Consider the following 14,603-nt stretch of genomic DNA (forward strand, 5'->3'; position numbering starts at 1 on the left):
TTGGAGATCTTCCCTAGCAAAGACGTTTGCAACCTCATGAGTGGTCACTCAATTCCCGAGTGGTACGCAAGATCTTTCAAGTGTGGGGCACCTCCTTGGTGGATCTCTTTGCCGCTCAAAACAATCACAAGGTCCCTCAGTTCTGTTCCAGACTTCAGGCCCACAGCAGACTGGCGTCAGACTCCCTCGGCGACCCAGAGCTCTCAGTACCACGTCTGGAAGGTGACCGGTGCTGATGCTTCTTTGCCTTCACACGAAGCACGTCACCAGAACTTCCGGGTACCGACGAGGAGGATGTCGAATCCAAGCGCCTCTTCCTCGGGGCTGGGTCCGAAGAAGGTCAATCCCGGGGGGGCTGTACCGCAGGAGCTCTCGAGGCAGGGGAAGCCCTCACCTGCACTCCGGACGAAGAAGCACCCTCCGACGACATCAGTACCAACGATGATCTCGGTACTGTAGACGCTGGAGCACCGGTCGATGACCTCGGTACCGCCGACGTCGATGCACCGGCCGATGACATCGATACTGAAACCGTCGAAGCACCGGGCGAGGCCCCGAACAGAACGTTCCACTGGGCCAATCTCGCCGCCTGAGTTCTCTTTTTTAACAAACAACAGAGAGTACAGGCCTGAGGACTGTGCCCAGCCCCCAGACACTGAAGGCACGAAGCGTGCCTATCAGTGAGCGAGAGAGCCCGGTTGCACTGGGTGCACTTCTTGAAGCCGCTGGGAGGCTTCGATGACATGGGATGAAAAATCACGCCGGCGAAATAAAAATTCACGATGATGGCAAAGGCACCAAAAATAAAAGGGAGAAAAAACCCATACGAGTGGCCAACAGGGCCGCTATCGAAAGCGAAAGGAAACTTACACAGGAAAAAGAACTCGAAAATAAAGGAAAATTTTTTCTCTCTTTTTTTTTTTTTAAGAACACGCGAAGTAGAACAAAAAGAAGACTTCCAAAACGGAAGGACGGAAGAAAAGCGCGAGGGTCTCCTCAGGGCACAGAACGACGGTGAACACAGCCATCCCGAGCGCGGAAAAAAGAAGACTGACGAACACGAGCGAGTTCGGGCGGGAAGACGGTCACGCATGCGCAATGTGTGTGCACGCGTGAGGCCTAGCAAACGTCTTTGCTAGGGAAGATCTCCGATTCGAGGGGCTGCCGCGGACGTCACCCATCAGTGAGAACAAGCAGCCTGCTTGTCCTCGGAGAAAAGTGTGCTAAAGGATCAACAGGACAGGGATAGCACACATAAAATAAAAGTAGAATAGTAAGAACTACTACCAAACCCACCTCCCTTGATTCATACTCTCTCTGTGATCCACACCCTTCCTCTTCCCCAAATCAGGAAACATGGTTTCAAAAAAAGTGAGTCTTCAAGGCCACCCTAAATTGCTTGAAGGACCTCTGCCCCTACTTGATGCTTGGAGGGTTTCTTCTTACCCAACTAGTCTCTCCTGCTCCTTTCACAGATGTTCTGGGGGAATCTGTCACCTCCCTATCCCTGATGTTCTGGGAGGGTTGGGGAAGTCTCTCTCCTGTCTCTTATGGCTCACTGATGGTATTCTGGCTCCCTGCTCTCTCTGTTCTGTGCATTACTCTCAGAATCTTCCCTCCAAATGTCTTTTCAGGTCTCTCCCAGGGATCAGCAGTTACTAATCCATAGCAGGTAAATGTCAGACCCACAGGGGAACATGATGTGCCATTTGGCTGTTCTGTGCTTTGCCCTCCTGCCTGTGTAATGTGCTGGAGATTATATGAAGTACTGATATAATAAGTCAATGCTGTAATGGAAGTTTCTGACTGAGAATCATGTGCAACCCTGGTCCAACAGGCACATTTAAGTGTTGACACCCATCAACAGATACAGGATCTCTTGACCCCTCCACCTCCTTATCTTCCTGGAACATTTTTGGATGCACTGGTGAATTCCAAATTTGTTAGAGTGTCTTTGGTAGATGGATACTCACAGGCAATGGTGTCCTAGACGTGTTCATGTGTGCATACAGTAGCGTGGCAATGTCTTTTTGCTCAGCCTCCACAGCGACAGAGAGAGCACTGCTGCCATCCTGGAGGAGAAAAAAACAAACTGGTACAGCACAGTTGCATGTTCTGTAAAGGTCAAGAACAGGGAAATGCATCAGCATGCTTCAATAGACCAGGACAGGGCTGCTGAGAGGGAGGCAGGGGGGGGCAAAATTTCCCAGGCCTGGCCTCCAAGGAGGGACTTGGGCCCGGTGCCAGCAAGCTTCTTCTTGCTGCCTGTCTGTTTCCGGGTCTGTCCTCCCCTGCTCCTGTGTGCCGCCCAGGACTCGGATGATTGCATTAATGCAATCATTGGGGTCTTGACTCCCGGCATGGATAGGAGCAGGACAGACTGTGGGAGCAGGAAGCAGCTTGCTGGCACTGGGCCCGCCCCCCCCCCCCCTTGGAGGCAAACACAGAAAGGTAAGGGGGCGGGAGCGGTAGTGCAAGTTGGGAGGAGCGGCGGTGTGAGTTGGGAGGGGTGGTGTGAGTAAAGCGGCAGCTTGTGGCAGTCCGGTTCTTCCCCAGGCCTGGCTATTTCGGCAGCCCTGGACCAGGATAGCTGGCACTGAGGCATGGGAGAAGGATGGTGGGCCTCTATATTACATTTACATTTATTTAAACTTTCTATACCGCCTTAGCTGAAGAGGAGGTCAAAGCAGTGAACAGGCCACAATGGAAAAAGAAAAGAATTACATAGTGAGGATAGGAAGAGAGAACCTTCATAGGTTTTTAAGCTGGGAAAGGTGGTCAGGAACATATCAAGCCCAATCAAGTACTATAAGCCCGCTGAAACAGACAAGTTTTAAAACATGTTAAAGACAATTCACTATAAATATCCTATGACAGACTATTCCAGAAAGCAAGATCAGTAAAAAAGAAGGCACTTTGCCTAGTGGATTCGAGTTGGACAACTCATGGTCCAGGCAGGACCAATCAATGATCATTTAACAATCTGAGAAAGTGTAAAACGGAAAAGTTGGGAAGGAAGGAGGTATTGACAGTCACACAGAAGATCTGATGAGCTTGGGAGAGGCTTCTCAATGATATGTGTGGGTTACCGAGTTTGGGAGAGGATCGTCAATGACAGTTATGGGATAACGAGCCTGGAAGAGGTTTCTCAGTTATTCAAATGGCATGATGAGTTTTGGAGAGGTGTCTCGTATGTAGACATGGGTAAATGAATTTGAGAAAGGATCCTCAGTGATAGACAGAGAGGTTTGAGCCTGGGAGAGGCTTCTTAATGATAAATATACAAAGATAAACCTGGAAGATCATGACTGAACTTGGTAAAGGATCCTCAATAACAGTTATGGATTATGAACCTCAGTGATAGACAGGGCATTCTGAGCCTGAAAGAGGCTCCTTAGTAATAGAAATTACACAATGAATCTGGGAGATTTGTCTTAGAGGCAAACATTGGTAAATGAGTTTGAGAAAGGATTCGCAGTGATAATCGTGAGATTAGGAGTCTGGAAGAAGCTCCTGTCTATAAGTTTTAGCTATAATGTTCTACTTCAGGTATGCTACACTATTTCCCATCCCCAATCTTTCTTTACTATCAGCCACATGCAGGAATTTCTGGCTGGTCACAAACTCTGATGGGACCTCCCGTTGCTAGAGCAACTCAGCTACCTGGTACAATTTGTTACAAATGTAATTTACTGAGAAGAAGTATGGCAAGGACACCAATTGCAAGCGTCCAGCACATATGAAAGACCCAATTACAAGTCTCCAGCACATATGCAGCACCTATGATTGGTCCAGGGTAGAGGAGAGGTAGATGCTCACCACAGCCTATAAAACCACGCTGCAGAGAAATAAACTCTGAAAAACTAGCCATGCTTGGAAAGAGAGTTTCAGATCCGTCCAATGGCCTATTTTTTCCCGAAGGGGGTGCTCTCATCCCTTCGTAGAAACTAAGTCTCTATAGCTAAGAATCTTTCTTTCATTCATTCTTTCTTCCCTTCTTTCTCTCTGTTCCTTCCTCCTTTTTCTCTTCTTTATATAACTAGTCTGATTACTTATAATTACCAGAGATACTGATGTTAGATTTTGTAAGTTTGCTACAACTTGCAACTGATATCTGATGCTGTGCTAGTGAGTAAGAATAAAAAACTTCTAATTCTCTAATTCCTGTCCAATTTTTCTGTAATATGATATAAGATTTGTAATATGTTTAGAGAATAGCTGTCAGACCTGTGAGTTCTTGTACCAAGTAGAGCGCTGCTGAGCCTGATACTCGGACCAGGTTCTGCTTGGCAGCCGGACAACCCCTGGTTTCACCTGTGCTGACCGCCATTCCCCAGAGGTTGAGCCCCTAGGTGCGGGCGGCCTGCGGGGCTTACAAGATGGAGCAGGAAGCGGGGTGATGAACGTGAAGGCCAGACAGGCAGCAGGCAAGAGAGTGATCCAGGTACAGGCAGAGTCAGTAGGCAGGCAGCAGACACAACAGTAATCCAGGTACATGCAGAGTCTGATATCACCGAGGAGGAAACCGCCCACCTTGTTTCCTCCTCGAAATGCACCACTTGTTCCTCTGATCCCATCCCCACTAACTTACTAAACACCATCTCTCCTACTGTCACCCCCCCCCCCATCTGTCATATCCTCAACCTCTCTCTCTCCACTGCAACTGTCCCTGACTCCTTCAAGCATGCTGTAGTCACACCACTCCTCAAAAAAACCATCACTAGACCCTACCTGCCCTTCCAACTACCGCCCCATCTCCCTCCTACCCTCCCTCTCCAAGATACTCAAACGCGCTGTTCACAGCCGCTGCCTTGATTTTCTCTCCTCTCATGCCATCCTCAATCCGCTTCAATCTGGTTTTCGCCCTTCTACACTTGACAGAAACGGCACTCACTAAAGTCTGTAATGACCTGTTCCTTGCCAAATCCAAAGGTCACTACTCCATCCTCATCCTCCTCGACCTATCCGCCGCTGTTGACACTGTCAATCATAATTTACTTCTTGCTACACTATCCTCATTTGGGTTCCAGGGCTCTGTCCTCTCCTGGTTCTCCTCTTATCTCTCCCACCGTACCTTCAGAGTACATTCTCATGGATCTTCCTCCACCCCCATCCCGCTCTCTGTTGGAGTTCCTCAGGGATCTGTCCTTGGACCCCTTCAATTTTCAAACTACACCTCTTCCCTGGGCTCCCTAATCTCATCTCATGGTTTCCAATATCATCTTTATGCTGATGACACCCAGCTTTATCTCTCCACACCAGACATCACTGCGGAAACCCAGGTCAAAGTATCGGCCTGCTTATCCGACATTGCTGCCTGGATGTCCAACCGCCACCTGAAACTGAACACGGCCAAGACCGAGCTCATTGTCTTTCCACCCAAACCCACTTCTCCTCTCCCTCCACTCTCTATTTCAGTTGATAACACTCTCATCCTCCCCGTCTCATCTGCCCGCAACCTCAGAGTCATCTTCGACTCCTCCCTCTCCTTCTCTGCCCATATCCAGCAGACAGCCAAGACCTGTCGCTTCTTTCTCTATAACATCAGCAGAATTTGCCCTTTCCTCTCTGAGCACACCATCCGAACTCTCATCCACTCTCTCATTACCTCTCGCCTTGACTACTGCAACCTACTCCTCACTGGCCTCCCACTTAGCCATCTATCCCCTCTTCAATCCGTTCAGAACTCTGCTGCGCGTCTTATCTTCCGCCTAGACCGATATGCTCATATCACCCCTCTCCTCAAGTCACTTCACTTGCTTCCGATCAGGTACCGCATGCAGTTCAAGCTTCTCCTACTAACCTACAAATGCACTCAATCTGCAGCCCCTCACTACCTCTCTACCCTCATCTCCCCTTACACTCCTACCCGTAACCTCTGCTCACAGGACAAATCCCTCCTCTCAGTACCCTTCTCCACCACTGCCAACTCCAGACTCCTCCCTTTCTGCCTCACCTCACCCTTTGCTTGGAATACACTCCATGAGCCCATATGCCAAGCCCCCTCCCTACCCATCTTCAAATCCTTGCTCAAAGCCCACCTCTTCAATGTCGATTTCGGCACCTAACCATTGTACCTCTATCCAGGAAATCTAGACTGCCTCAATCCTGATTGACTGCACTTTTTGTCCTTTAGATTGTAAGCTTCTTTGAGCAGGGACTGTCCTTCTTTGTTAATTGCACAGCGCTGCACAACCCTGGTAGCGCTTTAGAAATGTTAAATAGTAGTAGTAGTAGTAGAGTCAGTGGGCAGGCAGCAGACACGAGAGTAATCCAGTAGGCAGAGTAATCCAGATACAGGCAGAGTCAGCAACGAAGAACAAAGTAGAGAAGTACACTACTGTGCAAGTAACACCTACCAAAGTAGAAGCTGAAGCAAGCTCAGCTGATAAAGTGCTGGCGCCTGACATCAGCAGGGAGAAGGGGCACAGCCAGGCTTGCCAAATTGAAAAAAAAATTCCCCCACAAAACCCCGCCCCCACCGTCATCACCCCGCCCCCGCCATCATCACCCTGCCCCCGCCAACATCAGCCCCACCCCTGACATCACTAACCCCGCCCACATCACCAACCCCACCCACAACATCACTAACCCCACCCACAGCATCACTAACCCCGCCCCAGCATCACTAACCATGCATACTGCAACCCGCAACGGCCAAATATTTCCTGCAGCGGGTCGCGGAAAGCCGCCCAATTGGGCGGGGAAAACTGCAACCTTGGCAACAGTGGGCACAGCCATAAGACAAGAGCAGGGGAAGGAGGAACTGGAAGACCAATAGGAGAGAAGCAAGGGAAGCCAGGCAGAGGAAGAGCAGACCCAGGTGGGTGGAAACAAAGCAATCAAGGAGCCTGGAAGCCAGGCAGAGAGAGAGCAGAGCCAGGTGCATGGAAGCAAAGCAATCAAGGAGCCTGCAGCCAGAGAACTACACACACATGGCTCAGGGCTGTGCCAGTCAAGTGTGCATGGCAACGGGACCCTGCGCAGCCGAAGGACGCCACTTGCGTTGAGGTAGGGGACATGACAATAGCAAACAAATGCGCAGCCTAGTACACTCCTCAGTGAAAGATACAGGATGATCAGTAGTAGACATGGGTGACTGAGCTTGGGAGAAGGATCCTCCATGACAATTATGGATTACAAGCCTCAGTGATAGGCAGGGAATTCTGAGCTTGAAAGAGGCTTGTAATGACAGATATATGATAATGAGCCTGGAAGAGGCTCCTCAGTAGTAGGAATGACATTATGAGTCTTGGAGAGTCATCTCAGAGGTAGACATAGGTGAATGAGTTTGAGAGACAATCCTTGGTGATAACCATGTGATTATGAGCCTGGAAGAGGCTCCTCAGTGCTAGAAATGGCATGAAGAGCTGGATAGATTTCTCAGAGGTAGATATGGGTGACTAAAGTTGAGAGGGGATTCTCAGTGAAAGTCATGGGATTATATTTAATGTTTAATAGTTTGATCAACTGCTTTTTGAAGCAAATAGGTAATCAATAGAAATAAAATAAAATAAAACATAGAAAAGAAATAAGATGATAACTTTTTTACTGGACTAACTTAATACATTTTTTGATTAGCTTTCGAAGGTAGTCCTTCATCAGATCAGAAATAAGCAAATGTTGGTATATAACAATCTATAAAAGTGAAGCATCAAAGTATTTCAGTGACAGTCTCACAAGATGAGTGTGGGGTGGATTAGGTGAAAGACAGGGAGAGCCAGGCGGATGAGGGACAGGGAGACATGCATGGTGATAAGAGGGTGTCAAAGCACTAGAATTTTATGGTTTATAATGGGCTAGAAAATCCAGATCTTTGTTAAGTCCTGTCTGGTGGGTGTCAAAATATTTAATCATTCTGACTTCAAAGGTCTTACGTTCCTGTATTGTCTTAAGGTTACCTTTTAGTATTCTCACCATAAAATCACTGGTACAGTGTTCTGGTTTTGTAAAGTGCTGCCCCACAGAGGTGACATCCTGATTGGTACTGGCATTTTTCATATGATGTCTATCTAAATGAAATCTCTTCTTTAGCATCTGACTTCTTTCTTGAATATATCACCCTTTGTCACACTTTTTACATTGAATGATATATATACCATATTGGAAGATGGGCATGTGAAGAATTCCTTTATGTTGAATATTTTTCCTTTGTGAATGACTGTGGGATCCTGAAAAATGTTTTGGCATAGTTTGTAGCTGGATAAATTGCAAGGATATGTACCATTCTCTTCTTTATGAGTCTCTATTGGGAGCTTGCTTCTCACTAGCTTGTGTTTTAAGTTGGGTGGTTGTCGGAAGGCCAGCACTGGTGGGGATGGGAATATCTCTTTCAGTAATTCATCCTCCTGGAGTAGTGGCTGTAGATCTTTTATGACTTTTCTTAATTCTTCTAGCTCTGGGTTGTATGTCACTACAAGGCGGATTCTGTCTGTGGCTTTCTTTTTCTTGTACTTTAGCAGATTTTCCCTGGGTGTTTTGAGGGAAGAGGCAACATTCTTGGAGATTATTTTGGGGTTGTAGCCTTTTTGTTTAAAGAATTCAGTCAGGATTTTGAGGTGCCTATCTCTGTCCTCTGGGTCAGAGCAGATGCAGTGGTATCTTGTGGCTTGGCTGTGAATAATGGATTTTTTGTATGTGAAGGGTGGAAGTTGGAGTTGTGTAGGTAGCTGCATTTGTCTGTGGGTTTCTTGTATATAGATGTTTGTATATAGCCATTGCTAATTGAAACTGTGGTGTCCAAAAAATTGACTTTTTCTGGGGAGTAGTCAGTTTTGAATCTGATTGTAGGATGGTATGTGTTGAAAGAACTGTAAAATTGTTTTAGAGTTTCTTCCCCCTCAGTCCAAATCATAAAAATGTCAATGATATACCGGTAGTATTTTAGGGGTGTGGTCTGATATGTATTCAAAAATGTCTCTTCCAGTTCAGCCATAAAGAGGTTAGCATACTGGGGTGCCGTCCTGGTGCCCATCGCAGTGCCCATGATTTGTAGATAGATATCATTGTTAAAGCAGAAATAGTTGTGAGTTAGAATAAATTTGATTAATTTTGTAATAGCTTCCGGTGAATTTTGATGGTCCAGGGTGGATGTTTTTAGGAGCTTCTTACATGCAGCTATGCCATCTGCATGGGGAATGTTGCTGTATAGTGATTCTACCATTTGCATATTTCTGATCTGATGAAGAAGGGCTACCTTCGAAAGCTAATGAAAAAATGTATTAAGTTAGTCCAATAAAAAGGTATCATATTATTTTCTTTTCTATGTTTTATTTTATTTCTATTGATTACCTTTAAAAGTGGACTAACACGGCAACCACATCTCTCTATTGAAGTAAATAGCAAAGCAGTGTACTTAGCAGCCAGAAGACAAAATACAGGTAACATCCAAATTATAAATCAATAACAGGTCAAGATTCAACATAGATATAGAGACTACTTCCAGTACAAGGTAAACACAGATAGAGAGGTGGCAACCCACCAACTCTTGCTGTAATTAGTACAATCTGAGGGGGCAAAAGATAGTAGCTAGCCAGTAGGCCTCTGGAGCATCAACCAGACAGACAAGAATCCTCAAACGGGAATGTTCTGGATAAAAACTAGGGGCCCGACATTCAGACCGCAGGAGTTAGTCGGGCTGGCGCTGAGCCCAGATATTCAATGCCATGCCATTTTCAGTGACCGCCATTGAATATCTGGGTGTTTTTTGGCAGGTTTCAATTTAACCGGCAAAGCCAATATTCAGCGCTGGCCAGTTGAAACCGACCAAAGATAGGCCTGCTATTTCGGCAGCCGAATTTGGCTGCCAATCTTAGCCGGCGATGCACTGAATACTAGTGGATAGCCAGTTATGTCATGCGATATAACCGGTTATCCGCGAAGTGCTAACTGGCAATACTCAGCGGGAGATAACCGGCAATGTCCTGCTGAATATTGCTGGATAGCCGGTTAAGTACTATTTAACTGGCCAGAAGCCGTTCCTGGCAAGTTAAATGGTTTTAAACATGGAGGAGAGGGGTAGGTTTTCAATTCCACTTTGAACTTTGGAGCCAATTTGAAGAGACAGCTGAGGGGAGATATGATACAGGTCTAGGGGATACTCCATGAAGTTAATAGTAGCATATTTAAAACAAATAGGAGAACTCATTGCTGGAGCAAGTGGTTAAAGTAGTTAATGTAGCTGGGTTTAAGAAAAGTTTGGACAAATTCCTAGAGGAAAAGTCCATAAACCATTCTTAAAGTAAACCTGGTGAAAGCCACTTCTTACCCAAGAAGTTAAGTAGCATGGAACCTTGTTACTTTTTGGGACTCTCCAAGTGGACTGGCCACTTTTGGAAACAGGATACTGGGCTACATGGATCCATGGGGCAACTCTTATCTTTTTACGTCTATTCCAAATTGCATGGCCAAAAAAATGTTTGGTTAGCGCTCATTTTAAATTAAATTTTCCTGATTTTTAGGCATTTTTGTGTGTTCATTTCACCCATTTGTTTTTTTTTGCACATGCATTGTATTCAAGCTAGAACTTTGTTAAGAGCACAAATCAGTTATGCTTGGTTAGTTCATAGGTATACATGCTTACAGCAATTTGTATGAATTGAATTTTAGGTGTTCAAAGAAATCAAAGGCGCGCTCATTAACACACATCACTCGTAAAGGCTAAGAAATAAAGAACTTTCTAGTGGCTTCTTGGGTAGGATTACCATACATCCAGTTTCACCCAGACATGTACTCTTTTTGAGGACATGGCGGGGCAACCGGGCGGATTTTGCCAGCCTGCCTGTTTGTCCGGATTTGCGAACAAACAGGTAGGCTGGCGGGCAGGTGGGTGGGCCTATCCACCCCTCCCCTCCTCTCCCTTCCTGTACCTTACTTTAGTGCCCTGAAGTCTAGTGACCTCTTTGGGGTAGGAAAGAGCCCCCTCTTTCCTGCCCGGCGCAACTGTCTTCTTGCTGCCTCCCATCCCAGCACCACTTCAAAATGGCTGCCAACAGTTCAAGTGGCAGCCTCGCGAGACTTCCGCAGAAGTCTTGCAAAGTCACTGCTTGAACTCTCAGCAGCCATTTTGAATCGGCGCTGGGATGGGAGGCAGGAAGACAGTCTACAGCTGCATGAGGAAGGAAAGAGGGGGATCTTTCCTGCCCTGAAGAGGTCACTAGACCATCAGGGCACTACAGTAAGGTAAAGGAGGGGAGGGGAGGATAAGACACCCTTAGGGGGAAGTGACAGAGGGCGGGGGATGTGGAGTGACAGAGGTCGGGGTGGGGAGTGACAGGGGGCGGGGTGGAGTGTGATAAGTGGTGGGACAGGATGTGACAGGGGTAGGGCGGAGGTGTGGCATGGGGCAGGCATGTGTCCTTTTTGGGAGGGGGGGAGTAAATATGGTAACCCTATTCTTTGGTGCATAGGAAGAGGAATGGCCAGCAGGAAAAAGAAGGTGATATTTGGAGTACTGTGTACAATTCTGGAGACTGCACCTTCAAAAACATATAAATAGGATGGAGGTGGTCCAGAAGGTGGCTACTAAAATGGTCACTGGTCTTCATCATGAAGCATATGGGGACAAACTTAGGGGTCTCAATATGAACACTTGGGAAGAAAGGTGGAAGAGAGGAGATATGATAGAGCAGGGCTTCCTAAACTGTGGGTGGAGTCGCATTTGGTTTCATGATCTGAGCAGGCTGTCCACAGAAATGCCATTAGCTCATGCCTCCAGGGGTCATATGCTTACTGTAGCCACAATAAAGGAGTGGTGGCCACAGAAAGTTTGATAAGCCGACAAGAGAAGGAAAAAGCCGACAAGAGAAGGAAAAATACTAGACTTAGTCCTTAGTGGTGCTCATGATCTAGTGCAGGGGGTAACGATACGAGGGCCGCTTGATAACAGTGATCATAATATGATCGGTTTTGATATTGGCATTGAAGGAAGTGAAACTAGGAAATCAAGTACGCTAGCGTTTAACTATAGAAAAGGTGATTACGACAAAATGAGAAAATGGTGAAAAAAAGACTGAAAGGAGCAGCTCGCAGAGTAAAAAACTGCATCAGGCGTGGATGCTGTTTAAAAACACCATCCTGGAGGTTCAGGACAAATATATTCCACGTATTAGAAAAAAGGGAAAAAAAGACTAAACGTCAGCCGGTGTGGCTAAACAGTAAGATAAAGGAAATCATTAGAGCCAAAAAACAATCCTTCAGAAAGTGGAGAAGAGAACCAACTGAAAGTAACAGGATAGATCATACGGAATGCCAAGCCAATGCAAAGCGGAGATAAGGAGGGCAAAAAAGGACTTTGAGAAGAAATTAGCGTTGGAAGCAAAAATACATAGTAAAAATTTTTTAGATACATTAAAAGCAGGAAACCGGCCAAAGAGTCGGTTGGGCCGCTGGACGAAAATGGTGTTAAAGGGGCGATCAAGGAGGACAAAAGCCGTAGCGGAGAAATTAAATGAATTCTTTGCTTCGGTCTTCACCGAGGAGGATTTGGGGGGGACACCGGTGCCGGAAAGAATATTTGAAGCGGGGAGTCGGAGAAACTAACAAATTCTCTGTAACCTTGGAGGATGTAATGGGTCAGTTCAGCAAGCTGAAGAGTAGTAAATCACCGGGACCTGATGGTATTCATCCCAGAGTATAATAGAACTAAAAAATGAACTTGCGGAGCTACTGTTAGAAATATGCAATCTGTCCCTAAATCGAGTGTAGTACCGGAAGACTGGAGGGTAGCCAATGTTACTCCGATTTTAAGAAGGGTTCCAGAGGAGATCCGGGAAATTATAGACCGGTGAGTCTGACGTCGGTGGCCGGGCAAGATGGTGGAGGCTATTATTAAGAATAAAATTGCAGAGCATATACAAAACATGGACTGATGAGACAAAGTCAGCACGGATTTAGTGAAGGGAAGTCTTGCCTCACCAATCTAATGCATTTTTTTGAGGGGGGTAAGCAAACATGTGGACAATGGGGAGCCGGTTGATATTGTATATCGGGATTTTCAGAAGGCGTTTGACAAAGTGCCGCACGAAAGACTCCTGAAGAAATTGCAGAGTCATGGAATCGGAGGTAGGGTATTATTATGGATTAAGACTGGTTGAAAGATAGGAAGCAGAGAGTAGGATTGCGTGGCCAGTATTCTCAGTGGAGGAGGGTAGTTAGTGGGGTCCCGCAGGGGTCTGTGCTGGGTCCGTTGCTTTTTAATGTATTTATAAATGACCTAGAGATGGGAATAACTAGTGAGGTAATTAAATTCGCCGATGACACAAAATTATTCAGGGTCGTCAAGTCGCAGGAGGAATGTGAACGATTACAGGAGGACCTTGCGAGACTGGGAGAATGGGCGTGCAAGTGGCAGATGAAGTTCAATGTTGACAAGTGCAAAGTGATGCACGTGGGTAAGAGGAACCCGAATTATAGCTACGTCTTGCAAGGTTCCGCGTTAGGAGTTACGGATCAAGAAAGGGATCTGGGTGTCGTCGTCGATGATACGCTGAACCTTCTGCTCAGTGTGCTGCTGCGGCTAGGAAAGCGAATAGAATGTTTGGGTGTTATTAGGAAGGGTATGGAGTCCAGGTGTGCGGATGTTATAATGCCGTTGTATCGCTCCATGGTGCGACCGCACCTGGAGTATTGTGTTCAGTACTGGTCTCCGTATCTCAAAAAAGATATAGTAGAATTGGAAAAGGTACAGCGAAGGGCGACGAAAATGATAGTGGGGATGGGACGACTTTCCTACGAAGAGAGGCTGAGAAGGCTAGGGCTTTTCAGCTTGGAGAGAGACGGCTGAGGGGAGATATGATAGAAGTGTATAAAATAATGAGTGGAATGGATCGGGTGGATGTGAAGCGACTGTTCACGCTATCCAAAAATACTAGGACTAGAGGGCATGAGTTGAAGCTACAGTGTGGTAATTTAAACGAATCGGAGAAAATTTTTCTTCACCCACGTGTAATTAGACTCTGGAATTCGTTGCCGGAGAACGTGGTACGGGCGGTTTAGCTTGACGGAGTTTAAAAGGGGTTAGATAGATTCCTAAAGGACAAGTCCATAGACCGCTATTAAATGGACTTGGAAAAATTCCGCATTTTTAGGTATAACTTGTCTGGAATGTTTTTACGTTTGGGGAGCGTGCCAGGTGCCCTTGACCTGGATTGGCCACTGTCGGTGACAGGATGCTGGGCTAGATGGACCTTTGGTCTTTCCCAGTATGGCACTACTTATGTACTTATGTACTTATAATGTGATAGAGACATTTAAATACCTCTGTGGCATAAATGCACAGGAGAAGAGTTTCAACTGAAAAGAAACTCTGGAACAAAGGGGCATTGGATGAAGATGAGAGGAGTAATCTAAGGAAATACTTCTTTATGGAAAGGGTGGTAGATGCAAGATTATATCTGAGTTCAAGGGAGAATGAGAGAAGGTCAGAGGGCCAGAGGGAGAGGAAGGGATAGCAGGGATTAGTTGTTGGTATAGATGAGCAGACTGGATAGGCTGTATAATCTTTATCTGCCATTATTTTCTATGTAAGATGAATGATAATAGGGGACAAGGGAGTCAGAAGATTGTCTTAGGGATTGTCTAGGCCTTAGGGAGCCTTTTGAGCC

The 14,603-nt window shown here is 46.3% G+C and overlaps 1 protein-coding gene across 1 annotated transcript in view; it reads right to left on the reverse strand.

Annotated features, from left to right (window-relative positions):
- LOC115479778 (KN motif and ankyrin repeat domain-containing protein 1-like) overlaps nucleotides 1-14,603 on the reverse strand; it is a 170,847-nt gene that overhangs the window by 3,194 nt on the left and 153,050 nt on the right. Inside the window, 1 exon segment of the mRNA XM_030217970.1 lies at nucleotides 1,974-2,072. Coding sequence (XP_030073830.1) covers nucleotides 1,974-2,072 — 99 coding nt within the window.

Source organism: Microcaecilia unicolor, chromosome 11 (assembly GCF_901765095.1).
Source record: "Microcaecilia unicolor chromosome 11, aMicUni1.1, whole genome shotgun sequence".
NCBI lineage: Eukaryota > Metazoa > Chordata > Amphibia > Gymnophiona > Siphonopidae > Microcaecilia > Microcaecilia unicolor.